The sequence below is a fragment of the Myxocyprinus asiaticus genome, chromosome 35, assembly GCF_019703515.2.
Source record: "Myxocyprinus asiaticus isolate MX2 ecotype Aquarium Trade chromosome 35, UBuf_Myxa_2, whole genome shotgun sequence".
NCBI lineage: Eukaryota > Metazoa > Chordata > Actinopteri > Cypriniformes > Catostomidae > Myxocyprinus > Myxocyprinus asiaticus.
The window spans coordinates 28,816,575-28,838,895 of NC_059378.1; the positions used below are offsets into that span (position 1 = coordinate 28,816,575).

The window sequence follows — 22,321 nt, forward strand, 5'->3', positions numbered from 1 at the left end:
TCACAATATAAATGTCATGACTATACATTGTGATCAGCTGAATGCCTCTTTGGTGAATAAAAGTACCAATTTCTTTCCATTAGAGCAAAATTATTCCAAACTTTTGGCCGCCAGTGTGTGTATGTATATATATATATATATATATTACATAAACACTGGTTTGTATTTTGCATTACTTGCTTTTACATTTTGGCATTATGATTTATTTTGTTTCACAATATTTTACTGTTTAAATTTAGCTGAAAGCCTATAGTTGGCAGGTTCCATTCAGACAACGTATGTATTGGGGCATGTTGTCAAAAAAAAAAAAAAAAAGTCAATGTGTGTTACTTGTTTGAACAGTTTATTTTTTTCCCAAGCCAATAACATTAGAAATGTTCAGTAGCTTTTTATGTAGTCAAGAGTACTAGACTACATAGTCAAAACTCAAGGTAGGTGCCCAGGGCCGTTTCTAGCTATAAGCAGTATAAGCAGCCGCTTAGGGCCAAAAGCCACCAGGGGGCCCCACAAAGTAAGATCATTTTTTGATAGATTTTTTTTAACATAAAATAATAATAATAATAATAATAATAATTTTATAAATATTTGTTAATATATTCAAATTTGTTGACGACTGTATTGTGGGGTCATTAATGGGTGGGGGAGGGGTGATTTCTAGGTAGGATTTCGCTTAGGGCCCCCATATGCTCTGAAACGGCCCTTATGCCTATAAAGAAATTGACTTCCCTGAGAAATATTCACTGGATTACGAATTGTGACAACTAGCCCCGGTCTTTCTTATACACATTGTAACGTCCATGTGCCATTCTTATGTTTATTTTGTATTTGTAAATGTATATAATTTGGTTTCAATGTACATGTTAGTGGATATCAAAGCAGTGATGTAGCAAATCCTGAATGGGTCCATGTGTGCGGGCGACGTCACTAGCCTACTTCCACATCTGCCGCAGTTGATGTGCCTTTGTTTCGATTCAAACACCCTCCCCCGCCATATTCACCCTATCTAGTGAAGAAGACATGATGTGCTTTAATGTAAAGACACTGCTTCGTTGGGTGCGTTCTATTTTGCGTCGCGTCGCTCGCTCTCGTTCAGTGTCAGATTCCTCCATTCACCCGCGAGGGAGGATGTTTATTTCCTGACTCAAGTCTTTTGATAGATTTGGACCACCTCCTTTCTCTGTCGTCACATCACACCGTTACAAAAGCTACATGGAGGAATTGGACGCGGTCGAAACCGGCCAGGAAAACGGATCGGAAAGCGTCGTATCATCATTAGATGCGAAATGAAGGCCTTAAGCGCGCTCATGCGGTCTGCGAGCTGTGTGTGTTCCCGGCAACAAGTACAACGTGTCCCGGCGCCGGGGCGATGCGGAATGTGCAGTAAGGTACTTGACGTGTTTACATTCCTACATCTACATCACCATCATCATATGATGTTTGCTCAAGCCATGGATCCCTTCTAGTATAGATTTTAAATGTGTGTATTTTATAATAACATTTTGTATAAATAAATGTGAATAAAACTAATTATTCCTTTACTTCCTTATTTGTAGTGTTTACCAACTGTTCTTTCACAAAGGGAATCCTGCCTAATAATGATTCTTCATAGGCTATGTGCTGACACTAACTTTTTTGATGTCTTTCATTTTATAACTGTTTCTTTAAATGGATGCAGCACCCCATCACAATATGACCATCCTTCCAGTTGGTGCAGCATCATTGCTGGCACTATTATAGAAAATAAAAGGTGTTTACCTGGGGCTGTGTTGGTGATCATTGCTGTAATGTCCATATGATCTCTTGGATATAGTACACAGTACATCTGTGTACAGCTGCAGTCTTATTGATCCATGTGTCTTATTAGATGCTGACACAGTCTGCAGTGTTTTTGATTCTGAAAGGAATCTGTATCTTGACATTTTCAAATGTAGTCAATTACCATTCTGTATTAAGAGGGAAATCACATTTTGTTCTTGAAAATAGTTGATGATGCCATTATAATGTAAAAACAAGGTTAGTACAGTCACTGTTTTTGAGCAGTTGTAATATTTGTTAGAATCAAAGGTGTAAAAAGTACTCACTATAATTAAGTGAAAGTATATATAGTGAGTGAAAATTTTGCTCAATTTAAAGTCCAAGTATTTAGCCAAAAACCTACTTGAGTGAAAGTAAAAAAGTATTCACATTAAATTGTACTTTAGTATTAAAAAAGTAAAAAGTAATTTTTTTTCTTAGCTAGAATGAAATCAAGAGAGGAGATTGTGTGAGAGAGGATGTCGTTAAATTGGATTGGTTTAAGTCGACTTTTTACTGTCTCTGACGGCTGTCATATATTTCCCCCAGTGGCAATCGCAACCTGGTCAAAGAATCATGTTACAGTAATTAAAGTTTTTCAAAATGTGGCCTGTTGTACGTAAAATAACAATTTCCTGGTGGGATAAACACTAGAGGCGCTAAAACAACAATGCCTTTTATCTATTAACAAGTAAAACAACAGATTATCAGTTCATAAACACTTACTATCTTATGACATATAAACATTTTTACTTTAGTGCATGACTCATTTTCATTACATAACCAGCTACATTTACAAGCTTGTTTAAATGTGATCAAATTGTGCAGTAGCTCAACTGATAGAGTGTTGCATATTCAAGACAAAGGACCAGGGTACGAGTTGACACGTGAGCCGAAAGTGACATAGAAGCACTACAAAATGACGTGGTTGCTTCAGAAATTGTGTTTTTTATCTCACATTTGCTTTTAGGTTTAAGGTTTAGGATAGGGAGGTAGGTTTTGTTGATTTTAATCTTGATAGAACATTAACCTTAAGAACTCATCTGTTCAGAAGAACTTTTCAATTGCTTATAGCATCACACAGTGGACATTTCACTTTGGAACTGCCCTGAGACTTGTAATGAACCATATAATTTTATTTTTGTAAAAACATTGCCACAGTCACACAATGTTCCTTGCATGGGAGAAGGCACTTACGAATTGCGATGTCAGAGCACCCAGCCTCTTGAGACAATATAAAAAAAAAATTCAAAATAAGCTTTGAAGAAAGTTAGTAATGTTGTTGGTTTGTGAATTGTTTTCTGAGGTTTGATACCAAACCTTGATGTTGAGCAGTTGGATGAATTCAGTAAAATTAATATTTACTCAGATTCCATTATTTTTATTCTCATTATTACCATCATTATCATTGCTGGTTTTATAGTTATTATTATAATTAATAGTTGCCTAACAACAACAACAACAACAATAATTCAACAATAGGAAGTAGAAATTCATATATATGATTTAAATATGAAGGCAAGTGTAGAAATAAGTGACATGTACACATTTAATTACAAAAGCCTTTTGTTTTTAGATACATATATTTGCAATGTAAATGATCATTTTTGACTTCATAGCTGTCCAAGCTGTAGAAGTAGCAGGCATATAGGACAAAACCTGTCAGTGTTTCTCACTTCATGCTCATAGTTTTGAATGAATACATCACATTCAGTCGGGCAGTGACATGCGGTCTTGTCGCACAAATATTTCAACGTATACGAAGCTCAAATCAGATCCGAAATTTGGTTAAAACTCCACACAGCCGCTTTTCAGAGTACTTTTCAAGTTTAAATAAAATTGTGAGGAGTAAGAAGTAAAATTTTTTTTTTGGAAATGTAATTAAGTAAAAGTACAAGTATTCCGTTTAAATTGCACTTAAGTACAAATCCCCCCTAAAAATACTTAAGTATAATAAGTACTTTTACACAATTACTTTACACCCCTGGTTAGAATTAACAGTACATGTATCAAGGACAGACTGTATGTGCTTTCTTATATTTTCCCACACAACTAATGCGCACACAGTGAAACTAAACCTCTTCCCTATACATACTGCAGATTCAGAAGATTTAATATTCTTTAGAAAAAAATGTCAAACAGCATATGTTTACACAAATTTTACTCTCTAGTCTATGTTTAATATGATTTAAAAACACATGTATTTGGGTAGTTGCTGCATAACGAATCCAAGAGTTTATGTAAAATTGTCTTGTAACTGGTCACCATTTCTTCTAATTTTTTCACCTTTATTAATTACCGTTTTTACTTCACTAGTTTATTTTAAAGGAATATTCAGAGTTTAGTACAAGTTAAGCTCAATCGACAGCATTTGTGGCATAATATTGATTACAAAAATGTATTTAGACTTTCCCCTCCTTTTCTTAAAAAAAAAAAAGACACACCCAACATAGCCACAAGACATAACCAATATGCCTGTGAGTTTACATGATTTTAGTGTGATAAAATGGCTTACTAACCTTTTCTGTGTAAAGTTATATCCTATTTTACAACTTCATTACAATGACGATGTAATGTCAACAAACTGTAAAAACCCTAAAATGACTTTAAAAATGTTGATTTAAACAACTTTACAGCTCAAGTAATACATGCGTTTTAAGAGAATAATTAATGTAAGTGCTTTTATAAAACTATAAGCTTCACATTTCTGCCTTTAAACCCTCCAAAAATTGGTCCCATTCACTTCCGTTATAAGTACATAATTGTTCAAAATTATTTTTGGTGGTAATCAACATTATGCCACAAATGCTGTCGATTGAGCTTAACTTGTATTGAAGCCAGAATATTCCTTTAAATGGTCCTACACTGTGACAAATACATTTTTAGAAGTACAAATAGTCCAAATATTCACAGATAATGCATGGTGTATAACTTTGCCTGTGATGTTAAAGTTATATAATGATATACAAAGATGTAAACACTTTCAAGATTCAACTTGGAACTAGTTTTGTTCTAGCCAGTTATTTTACCAGCATATTTCTCAGTGAAGTTCATTCATTGTGCACAGTCAGTAGTAAAACCCCTAATACAAAGTAATTAATTTCTGCAAGCTACAGATTACTTAGGAATTCTACTCTTCTGCATATGTATTTTAAATTGTCTCTGCAGTTTCACACAGTGAAATTGAACCTCTTCCCTATACATACTGAAGATTTTGAAGATTCAGTACTCTAGAAAAAACTGTCAAACACAAAGTAAACACACTTAATTATATTAATAAACATCAGGTAATTGATATGGTCTTTGCTCTGTTTTCAGAAAGCTTCTTATGCGAGAGCTGGAGTGGAATGATTGACATCAATTTCTTTTTTTGCAGTGGAAAAACATGACGTCCCTTAGGGGGAAGTGCAGCTGTTTTATTTGAGCAGATTGTCAGAACCAGCCATAATCCTCAAGTGTATGAGCACAGAAAGCATGCTACGAAAATGCTAACAAAACAAGGGACAAATGTCCAGTGAGGGTCAGGTCTTACACAGCATCATCCCTACTCGTGCATAATCATGCACAGTGTTTGGAAGGCATACATCTAATCCTTCTTGTGACAGAAGTTGGATTAAGGTTTTCACTGTGCATTACTATTTAATATAACAAAATCATGTACAAATAATTTTCTTTACTTTTTATTTTATCTTTACAATTATTTAATGTCACCAAACCAAAACATTTCTGAATTTGCCATTATATACATTCACTTGTAAAAGCTTTAGTGCTCACCATAATTGTGAGTTTAAAGGCCGGATATACTTGCCGAGAAGTTTTTCTTTGTTCAGGGGTAAAAAGAAGTTCGAAACAGCAGAGCAACATTATACTGTTTGCAGTGTTGGGGAGTAACGGAATACATGTAACGGGAATACGTATTTAAAATACAAAATATAAGTAACTGTATTCCACTACAGTTACAATTTAAATCATTGGTAATTAGAATACAGTTACATTCAAAAAGTATTTTGATTACTGAAGAGATTACTTTGCATTTTATTGTCATTTGTTTCATTTAATGTTTAGTTCTTTCAGATGGAAAACATTTAAACATATAAATGACGTGATTCAAAGTGCATTTGAACAGTGGTGAAACACTTTCTTATGATGTGTTACATTCATACGAGCAGACAGAGAAGTAAGTCTGGAGCAGAAGAAATAGAAATAAACCTTGTGTAAATTGTCAGCTTTACGCTAAGCTAAAATGCTATTTCTAGCCAATTTACATGCACATGTTACCAGGCACGATCATATTTCTTTATCAAGAAAATTCATGTTGGATAATAATTTATTTTTTCTAATAATACCTTTGATATTAGGGCAAAAATCGTATTCTTGATAATAATTTTTTTATTGTTTTCCTGTAAAAATATCTAAAAATCCTTAAAACAAGATCAATTAGATTTATCTTGTTTTAGAAACAACACTGCATAAGATATTTAGGTTTTTCAGAGAATGTATTTTTAACATGTGTATTTTGTTTTACGTACAGTAGCTGTAGAGTTTTTATAGTCAAAACAAGTAAAAAAAATCTACCAGTGCTGAAGAATCCAAAGTATTTAGAATACATTACTGACCTTGAGTAATCTAACAGAATACATTACAAATTACATTTTATAGCATGTATTCTGTATTCTGTTGTGGAATACATTTCAAAAGTAACCCTCCCAACTCTGACTGTTTGCGAACATTCAAACACTGGCCACACTGCTGTGGGAGCCATTTAGAGGAGCATTTAAATATGAGAACGAACAAGACTACATGTAAAACTAATGTGACATTAAAATGTGTTATCAATGACTTCATGCCTCATTCTATTAGTAGAATTCACATGAGGTACATAATAGAAGGTGTTTTAACCATTTGATGATGATTTCAAGTAATATACATGCAGTAGATACTGTTCCATTTGTCTCGTTTACATTCTGAATTCATGGCGCTAATGCGCTAACACACTATACACCATGATATGCGCAGATTAAACTCTGTTATTGTAATTTATGATGACACTGATACTACTTTAAAGATGGGTGTATGAAAGAGTGTTAATGGGCAGAATACAGACAAAAGTATGATGATAAGAGATATCTTACTTTGGGCAGATGTGTCAATGGCTTTTGGCTACAGATGGCACATGAGTGAATGGGTACTTGAGAGTATTTGAGTAGATTTGATTCCTTTGGTAGACTAATTAAACAAAACAAAAACAAACATGTCATGGTCTTGGAAAATGCCTCTATGCAAGTGTAGGTACATTTGCACCAGCTCGCTAATAACTTGCTAATGCACGCCGGTGTGTTAATGCCTGATCTTGACCGACTGAACAACATAAACAGAATTAGCTGTCAGCCTCAAAGTAGGTGGAGCTTCAGGTCACACCTACTGATGACATGGGCCAATGGCAGTAAAGAGGTGTTTAGGAGCCAATAAGAAGTTTTTCTAAAAGTTTGCCCCAGCGAGCTATTCTGAACCACTGAAACGAACTCAAAAACACCTTCTTTTTGGCCAGATATTTTTCTAAATTATGTAATACCCATTCATTCTTCGACTTCGTATGAAGTATATTGGGGCCTTTCTCACAAAAGCCTGTCAAGAACACCATATTTCACCCCAAAATCAAAAGAAATAAATAAGAGATTATATTTTTGAATTATGTAATTGTTTTCATGGCAATTAGGCACATTTACCCTGTTAATTCTGACAACTGTAAACAATAAAATGTCATTCTTGTTACTGTAATGTGAAAAAATATTTAGTTTATTATAGTATTTGTTGAATGCTGATTTAAATAAAAAACATTTATTACAAAAAATAATTGTATTAGAGCTATTTTGTTATTGTAAAAATCTAATGAGATCATTGTGAATCAAGGAATTACAAAAATCTCAAAAGTAAAATGTCTGGATGCATTATAACAATGTCATAAAAAAGACTCTATTTTGAAATGTGCCATGGATATATTTTCGTAAAATTTACCTCTATGCTGTAATCTCTTCAACAGTTCCAGCCAAGCTTCGGATTGTTGTTTGACATTGATGGGGTCTTAGTCCGGGGGAAGACCCCCATCCCAGCAGCAAAGAGAGCTTTCCAGAAGCTGGTGGACTCAAAGGGGCAGTTTGTGGTTCCAGTCGTCTTTGTCACAAATGCTGGCAACTGTTTGCGGCAGAAGAAAGCAGATCAACTGTCTCACATACTGGGTGTTCCTGTGAGTTTCGTCCTCTCATAATGTTTTTTTTTTTTTTTCAATTTGGAATGCCCAATTCCCAATGCACTCTAAGTCCTCGTGGTGGCGTAGTGACTCTCAATCCGGGTGGCGGAGCACAAATCTCAGTTTCGTGGTGGCGTAGTGACTCGTCTCAATCTGGGTGGTGGAGGACAAATCTCAGTTGCCTCCGCGTCTGAAACGTCAACCTGCACATCTTATCACGTGGCTTGTTGAGCGTTACCGCGGAGACATAGTTCCACCACGGCATCCACACACAACTCACCACACACCCCACTGAGAGCAAACCACATTATAGTGACCACGAGGAGGTTACCCCATGTGACTCTACCCTCCCTAGCAACCGGGCCAATTTGGTTGCTTAGGAGACCTGGCTGGAGTCACTCAGCAGGCCCTGGGATTCGAACTCGCAAACTTCAAGGGTGGTGGTCATCATCTTTACTCAATGAGCTACCCAGGCACCCACATCCTCTCATATTCTTGCTGAAAAATACAAATGTTTAACTTGGCTGCTTGATTCACAAATTAGAGCTTTTAAAATGTAATTTACCCACAGTTCCATACTCACTGCCTTTAAGTGTTGTATGATCACTGCCTTTATGAACCAACTAATTTTTTCATTTAAAAGTGGTGTTATTTCTGTGCCACTAGCGTCACCAAACAGAATTGCAAAAATAATGATTGTTTCCCAAACACTAAACCTGTCTTCCATTGACTGATCAAACAGAAAGTCCTGCCCAAACTCACTCAGTTGGTTGAGTCAGTGTTGCTATTTCTGGCTGGTCGGGGTGCAAAAAAACCCAATATTTTAATTAGTGCTACAGAGCAACAGTATTCACACTTTTCTGGGGAATTGACCAACAATTGGCGTAAATAGTTCTCTCTGCATACATAAACTCAGCAAAAAAGAAACGTCCTCTCACTTTCAACTGCTTTTATTTTCAGCAAACTTAACATGTTTAAATATTTGTATGAACATAAAAAGATTCAACAACTAAGACATAAACTGAACAAGTTTCACAGACGTGACTAACAGAAATGGAATAATGTGTCCCTGAACAAAGGGGGGGTCAAAATCAAAAGTAACAGTCAGTATCTGGTGTGGCCACCAGCTGCATTAAGTACTGCAGTGCATCTCCTCCTCATGGACTACATCAGATTTGCCAGTTCTTGCTGTGAGATGTAACCCCACTCTTCCACAAAGGCACTTGCAAGTTCTCTGACATTTCTGGGGAGAATGGCCCTAGCACTCAACCTCTGATCCAACAGGTCCCAGACGTGCACAATGGGACTGAGATCCAGGCTCTTTGCTGGCCATGGCAGAACACTGACATCCCTGTCTTGCTGGAAATTACACACAGAATGAGCAATATGGCTGGTGGCATTGTCATGCTGGAGGGTCATGTCAGGATGAGCCTGCAGGAAGGGTACCACATGAGGAAGGAGGATGTCTTCCCTGTAACGCACAGCATTGAGATTGCCTGCAATGACAACAAGCTCAGTCCGATGATGCTGTGACACACCGCCACAGACCATGACGGACCCTCCACCTCCAAATCGATCCCGCTCCAGATTACAGGCCTCGGTGTAACGCTCGTTCCTTCGACGATAAACGCAAGTCCGACCACCACCCCTGGTGAGACAAAACCGCGACTCGTCAGTGAAGAGCACTTTTTGCCAGTCCTGTCTGGTCCAGCGAAGGTGGGTTTGTGCCCATAGGTGACGTTGTTGCTGGTGATGTCTGGTAAGGACTTGCCTTACAACAGGCCTACAAGCCCTCAATCCAGTCTCTCTTAGCCTATTGCGGACAGTCTGAGCACTGATGGAGGGATTGTGCATTCCTGGCGTAACTCGGGCAGTTGTTGTTGCCATCCTGTACCTGTCCTGCAGGTGTGATATTTGGATGTAACGATCCTGTGCAGGTGTTGTTACACGTGGTCTGCCACTGCGAGGACGATCAGCTGTCCTTCCTGTCTCCCTGTAGCGCTGTCTTAAGCGTCTCACAGTACAGACATAGCAATTTATTGCCCTGGCCACATCTGCAGTTCTCATGCCTCCAAGCAGCATGCATAAGGCACGTTCACGCAGATGAGCAGGGACCCTGGGAATCTTTCTTTTGGTGTTTTTCAGAGTCAGTAGAAAGGTCTCTTTAGTGTCCTAAGTTTTTATAACTGTGACCTTAATTGCCTACCGTCTGTAAGCTTTTAGTGTCTTAACGACTGTTCCACAGGTGCATGTTCATTAATTGTTTATGGTTAATTTGAACAAGCATGGAAAACATTGTTTAAACCATTTACAATAAAGATCAGTAAAGTTATCTGTTTTTTTTTTTTTTTTACAAAATTATCTTTAAAATACAGTGTCCTGAAAAAGGGATGTTTCTTTTTTTGCTGAGTTTATTAATCTGGGATTTCGTTTACTCTGGAAAGCGTCTGCTAATGGTTAGAGGAATATTTCAGATTCAAAACAAGTGAAGCTCAATCGACAGCATTTGTGGCATAATGTTGATTACCACAAAAAATAATTTTGAGTTGTCCCTCCTTTAAAAAATAGAGCAAAAATCGAGGTTATAGTGAGGCACTAACAATGGAAGTGAATGAAGCCAATGCTTGGAGGGTTTAAAGGCAGAAATGTGAAGCTTATACTTTTTTAAAAGCACTTACATGAATTCTTCTGTTAAAACTCATGTAATGTTTGAACTGTAAAGTTGTTTATATCGTAATTTTTACAGTCGTTTTAGGGTTTTAGAATTTGTTGACATTGCATAGTCATGGCAACAAACTTGTAAAATTGGCTATAACTTTAAACAGAAAAGGTTAGTAAGAGATTTTATCACACTAAACACACACATTGTTTATGTCTTGTGGATATACTTTTGAAACAGTAGTATTTTAACGTTTACGGATTGGCCCCATTCTCTTCCATTGTAAGTGCCTTACTGGAACCCAGATTTTTGCTTTTTTGAAGAAAAGGAGGGGCAAGCCCAAATTATTTTTGTGGAAATCAATATTATGGCACAGATGCTGTCGACTGAGCTTTAACCTGTATTGAACCCAGAATAATCTTTTAAATGTAAATGGATTGTAGAAAGTATTTTAACATTGAAAAAATTTAACATTTTTGACCTTTAAAAAGACAATCCAAAATCTGAACAATACAACATTGTTACATGCTTATACCATGAAATTTTATGAATGGATTATCAGTATCTGTTCATTTCCTTCATAGATATCTCAAGACCAAGTCATGATGTCTCACAGCCCTTTGAGAATGTTCAAGAAATACCATGACAAGTGTGTGCTGGTGTCTGGACAGGGTCCTGTGCTTGACATTGCCAAAAAGTATCCTTCCACCAAGTTCTGCAGTTTCTTCCTCCAGTATTCATTATTTCATTTTGTATTTGTATAGAACAGTTAGGTCCTGTCCTCTAATTTGATTGGCCAATCAGTGTTCCAACAGTGCTGATATTTAGAATAACAGCGTTCGACTTATTTAATGTTTGTATCACTCCATCCACTGTTTGTATCACTGCATCCTTGCTCGTGCGATATTGCTTCATTGAAATACAGACTAGGGCTGGGCGATAAAACGAAACTAATATTTATCGGAAAAATACATTTTCAATATCGATGATAAACTATTGAGTAATTTTCTATATTAAGCCTATGTTCTAAATCTAGACGATCATATCCGGTATGTCTCGTAAAAAGTGCAAGTAGGTCTGCAAAGTTATACACACAACTAGCTAACTGAATCGCAGTCATGAAATCAGCCTGTTAGGAAGTATTTTCAGGCTAGCGGCTACATAGACATGATGTCAGGGAAACTGGTAATGAGGCTTGGGAGCCACTAGCTAGCTATCCGGTTAAAATGATATAATTGTGTAACGAACAAGACAGCACTGACAGTGCAATACTGCTGTCTACTGAACACAACACATTGCTGTTTATTTACATAATATTTAGTTAAATGTTTTTTCATGATCCATAGTGCTGTCACAGACAAGAAAGCATTTCTTCTTGTGATGTTTATTGGCGGCTTGCAATCCAGTTTATGGTGCATTACCGTATACTTTAAAGGTAGCTTACCCTCTGGGGTTTACTTGTAAAGAAACAAGTTATGTTTATATCCATTCTTGCGATCTAACAAACATGTGGAATGCATTTCCTCCCCAATTAATGGTATGAAATGTATATTGTGATAAATATTGATATCGAACGACATGAAAAAAAAATTTCATGATATTTTTAGCCATATCGCCCAGCCCTCATAATGAAACAGTTGTGTGGTAGACGAATGTAACAACTAAAACTGTGATGCTTTGTATAGAATGCCAACAGATAATATAAAAGACAGATTCAATATAAATCTAAATACAATATAAATAGGTTTTTAATTAGTTTTCAGAGGAAGTGATTGTCATTCCTAAAGCAGAATATGTTTGCTCTTTAATGCTTCTTGATGTCATTTAGACATGTGTAGAAGAATCAACAATAATAAGGAAGCGGGGTGGCAGTCCAGGTAAATCAAGCTTTAATAGTTTACCAGTCTAACAAACAGTCTCTGGCTTTTCAGCTTCACAGCAGTGCATTTACTCTTCAGCTTCACAACAAGGTATCCACTCTAGCCTTAGTCGTAAGAGACAACACAAACTCATAAATAATTAAGGTTAACAGCTTTACAGCGTTTAGCTTCATGATCTGGCAGGTCTGTGTGACTGGGACTCTCTCTCTCCCTCACTGGCGTTCTCAGCAACCTTTTCAAGCCCATCTCCGTCATCACAATAATGAGACACAGGTGTTATGTATCATTTAATCACCAGGTGATGGCCCTTACCGCTTCCTCTCTCCCCAGTAACAGACACATGACCACGTCCCGCTCCACAACGTGATAGTATTATAAAGTCATAGTATTTAGAAGCTTACTATGGGGAATAGGATTATTATAATGCCTCAGATCTCTTGTTTTTGTCTCTGAATCCAAATAGACTTTAATCATCAAAACAATGATACTGACCTTTAGATAAACCCATGAGATACATTAATTCTTAACACACTGTATCAGTGTGGGCTTCACAAATGTGGTCAGTGTTGACATGCTGCGAGAGTCTTTCCCCCTGCTGGACATGGTGGATCACAACAGACGGCCCAAACTACCGGTGAGTGTCCTGTGATCACATGTTCACCTTGATGTTTGCATTGTTTAAAATGTCCTCTGCTACTGAACATGTCTGATTAAAATGATTAGTGTTAGGGGTATAAATGTTTAATTGACATTTACTTAACTAAATGATGCGATGCATCATAAAACTTGAAATTTTGGTTTGATTTGATTAATTTGGTACAATCCATAATTCTAAAAAAAACCAAAACAAGCTAGACACACAAATATTACTGGAGGGACAATTTATCCCGTAGTGTAATATTGACAAAAACCTTTCAAAACGTTTCCCTTTTTTTTTTTTTTTTTTTTTTTTACAACTAATGTATAGGTCAAAAATTATATTTTGGATATTAAATAAATGTGTAATACAGTGAGTATTACTTTTCATTGTCTAATTGATGTATTTTTACACCCCTTATTAGTGTACTCAGTATAATTAGCTATGTGGTGAATTAGTGCTTTATATTCATTATGTACTCTTTATACAAATTGATTTGCAATTACCTCTTTTGTAACCTATCAATAAATCTACTGATTGTCCTTAAAGGAATATTCCAGGTCTAATACAAGTTAAGCTCAATGACAGCATTTGTGGTATAATCTTGATAACCACAAAAATAAATTTTGACTCGCATCTCCTTATCTTTAAAAAAAAAAGCAAAAACCTGGGTTTCAGTGAGGCACTTACAATGGAAGTGAATGGGGCCAAGCCGTAAACGATAACATACTCACTATTTCAAAATGATAGCCACAAGACAAACAATATGCATGTTTACATGATTTTAATGTGATAAAATTGCTTACTAACCTTTTCTGTGTAAAGTTTTACATTTTACAACTTAGTTACCGTGATGAGTTATTGTCAACAAACCCAAAACCCTAAAATGACTGTAAAAATGAAACTACAGCTAAAAAAAAACAAAAAACATGAGTTTTAACGGATTCAATCTAACTGCTTTAATAAAATGATAAGCTTCACATTTCTGGCTTTAAACCCCCCAAAGATTGGACCTATTCACTTTTATTGTAAGTGCCTCACTATAACTTTTTTCTTTTTTGTAAAGAAAAAGAGGAACGAGTTGAAAATATGTTTTGTGGTAATCAACATTTTGCCACAAATGCTGTCGATTGAGCTTAACTTGTATTCAGCCCAGAATTAAGCTACTACCTAAAACACTAGCCAGGACAGATTTATACTTCATCATTAATCAGGGGAACAATAGAAACTGCACTTTTAAAGAGAAGACCCTTGTTAGGTCAGATTAGAACAGGTGAAACACAAATGTTATCTGAAGAGAACATCCATTGGCAATTACAAGAGCTTTTGCACAAACTCATACCTATTTATAGAAACAACATTTTACATAAAGCCCTGCTCTTTCTAACTGGAGGAAAGGCAGATTTCACAAATTCCCTTTCCTGTTGCTGGTGTGTGTGAATACATATGTGAAAATGTTTGACGGTTTTTTTGTAGTTAATCTCATACAGTATATTGCTCTAAATCCTGAAATTGGTTGTGCTGTGAGTGAGTCAGTTGCTAGAATGGCTTACGTGCTTAGTCAGATGAAATATAAGTAAATAACGGCATATATGAAAGAAACCAGATCCTTTCCCTGTTGTTTCAGTCTTCCCCTGTGGTGAACCTCCCCAGAGTTGAAGGTAAGATATTTCTGCAAATAACTGGATAGTTGTGGGATTCGCAGCATGATTGCAATGTTTTACAACCTTTATCTGTAACTCTTTATACACATGTAACTCTTCAACAAACATACATGTAACACTTCAACAAACATGGTCAGTTTTAAGTAAAATTCAGTTTAGTTGAAATATTTTCTTTCTTCCCATGAAACACAAAAGGAGTATTTTATTATATCCTCATTTCCATATAATGAAAGTAGATGCTAATCTGCAGTTGGCTCTCAAATCCCTTTGCACATACGCATATTCAAACTGGTTCTTGTGTGCCAGAATGCAAATGAAATTTGAGAGCTATGGCAGAGTGCAAAATAATCAGTAAATAATGATTTTAATTTTAGTCTGTTCCTCACACAAAGCTGTCATATGGTTTCAGAAGACTTGGAATATTACACACTGGCAGTCATTTGAACTACTTTTATGGTGCTTAATAAAAATCAATAAAAATCCCCATCCACTATCATTGTATGGAAAAGAGCTGCTCGGACATTCTGCCTCGCATCTCCTTTTGTGTTCCACAGGAAAAAAAAAGTAATAATGTTTTGGAATTAGGGGAAAGCATTAATAAATGATAACAGAATTTTCATTTTAGGGTGAACTATTTATTTTACTAATTGGTTACCCTATTAACATTTGTTAACAATGCTTACATGTCAATGTAGTTTCCCCTGCCCCTATAAATTTGTAGAAGACAAGGGAACCTTAATTATTTTGCAGTAGAAGCCACCTGATTTGTGCACATTATAAGCCAAATATCCACACAGCTGCTGTCTCTAATATCCATATTGTTCAAATTCAACTCACCCATGTGCAAAATAAGCCCCTTCACCATACAAACACAGACACACAGTTGTCTAGAGTGTTTTTGTTTTCAAGACTTTGACAGATAATATCTCACAATTACTTGTCTTCTGTCATTCTAGCTGTGGTTCTGTTTGGGGAGCCTATTAGATGGGAAACAAATTTACAACTGATCATTGATATCCTTTTGACCAATGGGAATCTGAGCAATGCGTACAAGAGTGCTCACTCCTCTCATCTGCCACTTTTAGCATGTAACATGGATCTGATGTGGATGGCAGAGGCACATTCACCAAGGTGATACATTTTGTTCTGTACTAAGTTAAGGATGCAGATATGTTACGCCTTTATTAATATGACAGATCATAAAGTTTGCAATAAGCTAAGGTCTTACTTACTAAGAAGATGGTGTGACACATTGAACTAACTACACATAGGGTTGAGTTCACTAAACGGTTGCGTCACTTTTGCGCACAGTAATTCAACACATAAATCTGTCTTCTTAACTAATCAACCACAATCCAATATAACCAGCCACTAAGTGAGCTGAAATAGGGCTGTGCTGTATTAAAATTAGTGACGGTAATATGTGATTGTCATTCTTTTTAGCACAAACATGTTTTCTATGTAAATTAGGCTTATTATAGACTGTGTCTTACTCAAAAAACATTTTCTATTGATCACGGCAACAGTAGGTGTCTGGATCACAGTACACTGAGAAAAAAGTATTTTGTGGTGAAGTAAATATAGTAGAAAAGTTTAAGTACTTTCTTCATTGAATAAGTAAGTTTAAGTGTGAACTTGAAAATATTAAGTAAATTCTACATTTGTACTCCATTCAAACATGTAAAAATGAATGCTCTAGCTAAAAGTAAATATTTATGATTGTTTATCTTTACAATGTGTCATCATGTATCAATCCTAAAGTAAAAAACTTTGGCATATGTATTCGCTAATTTCAGTCATTTTCACTGGAAAATAAAAAGTCAATTTTACTTAACTTTTGAAGCTGGTGTTCCCAGCATGAATAATTCATGAGCTTGCATGGTTTCACTGCTTGCTTATTATTTTGTAAAGAAGTAACCAAATTCATTTTCTACTCAAAATTAACCGTTCATGATAAAAACAATTATTTGTTGATTGTTACCATTATCGTTTTGTGTGCCAAGTGTTGAGTTCTGCATGTGCAGCTCTGTATCTTGTTTCTATTGCCAGTAATGCAAGGTGATGTTGTCTAGTAGACAACATGGCATGCAATAAGCTTCCCTGTGGAAAGCTTCCGTTTGTCATTTTGTACGTTTAAACGTGTTTATAAGGAAAGTTCAAAATATATAAAAATGTATAAAAAGTTTATTCAAGTACCATATACATCAGATTTGTAAGTAAAAGTTATAGTATTTAATTAAATGTTTTAAGTTAAATTTACTTACTTTAATCAAAATTATGTCATGGAGTAGATTTTACTTAGAAAAAATCTATGCAAAAACTAGCTAAATATTTATTTATTTATGTATTTTTTTTTTTTTTTTAATAAAACATAAAAAAACATTAAAAAAAATCAGTGTAGTGTAGTGATGCTGTGCAGTCCCAGTAATGTAGCCAGGTCATGGTAGTCTTCTGCATCCTCCACAACCTAGCATTTTTAACCGGAATTGTGCTGTGCAAATTGTGTTCAGCACTAAATTTCTTGGCTCGATTGCACCGTTACCTTATTTGCACAGTTCCTTTAGGGAATTAGATGCTAAAACAACAATGCATGTGCAAATAAATTCCGCTATCAGTGGGACGCTATCATTTATTATTAGTGAGTTCCCCATGTAATGCATTGAGGAAAAACCTCATAAAAAGATTTGAGGCCGGCTAATTAATCAGTGCAAAAAAATGTATACTTCAAATTCAATTGATGTGAAATTTTCGTGTTTGAGGGATCTGACCTTTTCCACCTCAACAGATTCGGTCACGGCACTTTCATGGTGTGTTTGGAGAGCATCTATAAGAAGATTACTGGCAAAGATCTCAAGTATGAGGCCCTGATGGGGAAACCCAGTGAACTGACGTATCATTTTGCTGAGTACCTCATTAGAGAGCAAGCTGCAGAGAGAGGCTGGGGAGCACCAATCAGATCTCTTTATGCTATTGGGTGAGACACTTTCACATTTTAATAGGTTCTCTCTGCCAGCATTGTTTTTCCCTGTGTGTGTGCATGTGAGTGGATTTCAAATCTGACAGAGAAATTAAGTTATTCTAACCTGTGCCTATAGCAGTAAAAAAAAGTACAAATTCCCTATTGAAATATTATATAATGAAAATTCTGTTTCATTACATTTCCTTATAATTTTTCACATTGTACAGATCTAAATTGATCCCTGGTCATATTTATCACATATGAGACATTTGCTTTCTAACAAAACATTAGTGGTGGCAATTTTGATTCATTCCAGTGATGTGTCTTTTGAATCCGTTCACCAAATAGATACTTCAGATTCGTTCACTGATTTGTGCCTTTTCTGCAAATTACTGACAAATATGCAAATCAGGAAATAAGGCTACTGTTTTGTATATTGATATGAATATTTGTGCAAATCACTACCACACCAGTCTAAGAATGCCACATAAATTTGGTTACAATGCCACCTACTGGTCAAAAGCAATAAAGTAAAAAATGGTCTGCTCTTAGCCTTAAAGGGATAGTTCTGCTCTTAGCCTTAAAGGGATAGTTCACCCCAAAATGAAAATGATTCTCTCATCATTTACTCAACCTCATGCCATCCCAGATGTGTATGACTTTCTTCTGCTGAACACAAACAAAGATTTTTAGAGGAATATCTCAGCTCTGTAGGTCCATACAATGCAAGTGAATGGTGACCAGAACTTTGAAGCTCAAAAAGCATATAAAGGCAGCATAAAATAAATCCATGACTCCAGTGGTTAAATACATATCTTCAGAAGTGAGATGATAGGTGTGGGTGAGAAACAGTTCAATATTTAAGTAATTTTTTTTTTTTAATCTCCACTTTCATTTCCACATTCTTCTTGTGTTTTTGGGCGATTCTCATTCTTCATGCATATCGCCACCTACTGGGCAGGGAGGAGAATTTATAGTAAAAAAGGAATTTAATATTGATCTGTTTCACATCCAAAACCCAAAATCATATCAGTTCTGAAGATATGGATTTCACCACTGGAGTCATATGCATTACTTTTATGCTGCCTTTATATGCTTTTTGGACCTTTAAAGTTATGTCCACCATTCACTTGCATTGTATGGACCTAGAGCACTGAGATATTCTTCTCAAAATCTTCGTTTGTGTTCAGCAGACGTAAAGTCACACACATGAGGGTAAGTAAATTATGGGAGAATTTTCATTTTTGGGTGAACTATCCCTTTAAACCTAGTTGTCATAAAATCACCACTGGGGGTGCTATGCCATATGCCATAGGTGTGCTTGTGCCAGTAATTGCTGCTTTCCTTTATATTTTAATAATTGTTTCTGTTTCTCTCGTTGTCTTTTCACTAAATCAGTAAAGTAATTAAATCTTATGTTAATCCTTTGAATAGGGACAACCTGATGACTGATATTTATGGTGCCAACCTCTACAATCGCTACCTCGAGGAACGAATGGCAAGGAAGACCATCAAAGCAGTGGCAAATGTGGTGACTGGTACTGGGGCACCCAGCCCTGTCCCGCAGGAGGTGGATATGGACAATGGTTGGGAAAGTGAGCTCGCGTCACCCTCTGCCATGTCCTGCAAGTCTATTCTGGTGTGCACAGGAGTCTACAATCCCCACATGGAGTTACCTAAAAATGCTAACCAGTGTATCAAAGAGACAGTCTTCCACGGGCATCGTGACTTCCACTTTGACCCTGCGCTGGTTGAGCCGGAGAGGATCGTACAGGACGTGGATGCTGCTGTTGAACTCATATTTGAGATGGAAAAGTTTGAGACAGCAGTTTAGTTTAATTAAAGAATAGCTCTGTCATCAATTTCTCACCCCCTTGTAGTTCTAAACCCATGACTATCTATGTTTTGTGAAACACAAAAGAAGACATTTTAAAGAATGCATTTGTCTTTTTTTTTCATGCAGTTACTAAGAATTGATTCTGGAGATTTTAAGCTTCAAAAAGAATGCAAAAGCACCATAAAAGTAGCATTAAAGTATCTTAAAAGTAGTCCAAATGACTCATGCATTATATAGATCTTCTGAAGCCATACGATAGCTTAATGGGAAAAACAGACCTAGCTGTTTTTGGCACTCATGAAAAAAATTACACGATTTATAAACAAATTATTCTTTTGAGTTGGATCTTTCAAATGAATTGTTTGATCTCGTTCACAAAAGCATACAGTCCTCAGGTTTAACTCACTGACTCAATGATACAGTATATTCTTACCAGTTAACAGCTCTTTGGTCACTTTCGGTCTATTTCTCACACAAAGCAATTGTATGGGGCTTTTGTTTACTTTCTAAAGCCTGAAATCTCCAGTCCCCATTTTATGTAATTGCATGGAAACAGATGACTAGTACATTCTTCATTAAGAAACTAACAAGGGTTTGGAGCTACGCAAGAGTACATAATGACTGAATTTTTATTTTGGGGTGAATTACTCCTATAACATAATGATATTACTCATTGTTTCACTATTTTTGGTACTGTTATACTATCAACTGTCTATATTACTCAGTATTTTCATTGCAGTATGTGTGTGTGTGTGTGTGTGTGTGTGTGTGTGTGTATATATATATATATATATATATATATATATATATATATATATATTTGTTTTTTGGAGAGAACCTCAACAAATAAGCACAACCCATAAGTGAGAAACCAGGAGAAGTCATTAAAGATACTGTGACATTTTAGTTCTGCTGGTTAGCATGATTTCATTTGAACTTGTAAAGTGTTTGTGTGTCAACAGGATTTTTTTATTATTATTATAAGCTATTAAATTCATCTAAATCTATGATGGTTTTACTTTAATCAACAGTGCTGTATGTCATAGACCATTATTACTACTATTATTTTCATAATGGTTCGACATTGTTAAAAAGATTTTGTCACATTACATTACTCTAAATTTAAGCTGTTATAGCTTTACCAACTGGTATGACTAATAGTAAGAATGTAATACTGCAGATTATTTCAACATCAGCCATGTTATCTGCATTGTGCCATTAGACAAATGTTTAGAAATCAACTCAGAGTATAGTTTAAGCATTGTTACATTAGTAATTGTTACATCCTCCAAGCCTATTTATGTTTTATTTGGTTATTGTTACATTATATTGTGGTAAGATTTTTTTTTACTCAGAACAGTACAGTACAGTTTTGCACTGAGAAATAAAAAAACAACTTAATGGATATTCTTTGAAGATAAAGGAAGTTTATTAAAATCTATCACTTTTTGCTAGTAAATAAACGAATATGCTATTTGCACCTCTGAAATACTGTTGTTAAGCAAATGAGCAAAAGTAGTATAATAAATTACTAAGGGATGGAAATAATATTATTTTTTTTTGTCCCTTGGAACATTGAATTATTGATGTAGAATATTATGTACATATTTTTTTTTTTAAATAACTTATAGATGGCTTCCTTATCAATAAAATAATAAGAGTTCTCTTAAACATAATTTATGCTGCAACAATTTTATTGATAAAATAATAAAATTACAATTTAACACTAAATACAAACTGATCATGTATTTCAAGCTAAACATTTCACTGATTGACAAAATGACATAAAATGCATAGTAATATAACATGATGACATTAAAAGCAAACTACAATGTCATAGTGCCATCAGTATCATCAGTATTTTAAAGGCAATTTATGTCCTCTCAAAAAATTATCTTTCTGTAATTTACTGTTATAAAGTACATTTGGCATAATGTATTTCCAATATTGTCTTCTTTCACTTGTATACTTAAGCAAAAATTCTGTATAAAGCAAGGAGCATATTTGTTTTTCAAAACTATGAAAGAATTTGTAGTCTTTTTATATTCTTAAAGTTTAACCACCATATACTGAATATACATTTTGATTTAATTACAAAACACCAATACATCAATCAGTCATATATAAAAGTACCAAACTGAGATTTTTACCATGAGAAGTTATTGCAAATATAAATAGAATAGAAGATATTGCATTTAAAATGGCCATGGTTACTATGCTCACTTGAGATGAAACAGCTATTGATGCTATTTCCTAATTCTTCAGTGCAATCTTGTTGCAAATTAAAATCGTGGTACAATATTATCAGAAAAACCTTAGATTATACAGAAAAACTAGTTTTTGTCTGTTTAAAAAGCTAGTAATATAAACTATTTTAATTTAACAAGGCTTTGTGGCATGTTCAAACGCATGCAGGATTAATTTAAAAAATAACAATTCCCATGTGACATCTATAATAAAGTCAGTTCAAAAGGGTTGCAAGAACAGTCAAGCATTTTTAAAAATGGTCTTTTCTAGTTTTATGTTAAGTTAATACAATTTTACATAAATCATAGGTACATTAAATATAGTTTGCAAACCAATTTCCCCAAGAGAATGGCAGATGTCCATCCATGTACAGAAAACAGCCCAACACAAGCCCATC

The 22,321-nt window shown here is 35.3% G+C and overlaps 1 protein-coding gene across 1 annotated transcript; it reads left to right on the top strand.

The window, feature by feature from the left end:
• The first annotated feature begins 1,041 nt into the window (after positions 1-1,041).
• Positions 1,042-21,460, top strand: zgc:77375 (uncharacterized protein LOC402927 homolog). Its single transcript, XM_051672330.1, has 8 exons — positions 1,042-1,385; positions 7,835-8,038; positions 11,285-11,397; positions 13,121-13,214; positions 14,845-14,878; positions 15,838-16,012; positions 17,667-17,855; positions 19,275-21,460. Exons 1-8 carry the CDS (start codon positions 1,284-1,286, stop codon positions 19,672-19,674), a joined length of 1,311 nt encoding a protein of 436 aa, XP_051528290.1. The 5' UTR covers positions 1,042-1,283; the 3' UTR covers positions 19,675-21,460.
• The last annotated feature ends 861 nt before the right edge of the window (positions 21,461-22,321 follow it).

Coding starts and splice junctions, on each gene's coding strand:
- zgc:77375 (XM_051672330.1), top strand. CDS start 1,284: ATGAAGGCCTTAAGCGCGCTCATGCGGTCTGCGAGCTGTGTGTGTTCC. Junction 11,398..13,120: donor GTGCTTGACATTGCCAAAAA/GTATCCTTCCAC, acceptor ACACTGTATCAG/TGTGGGCTTCACAAATGTGG. Junction 14,879..15,837: donor GAACCTCCCCAGAGTTGAAG/GTAAGATATTTC, acceptor CTGTCATTCTAG/CTGTGGTTCTGTTTGGGGAG.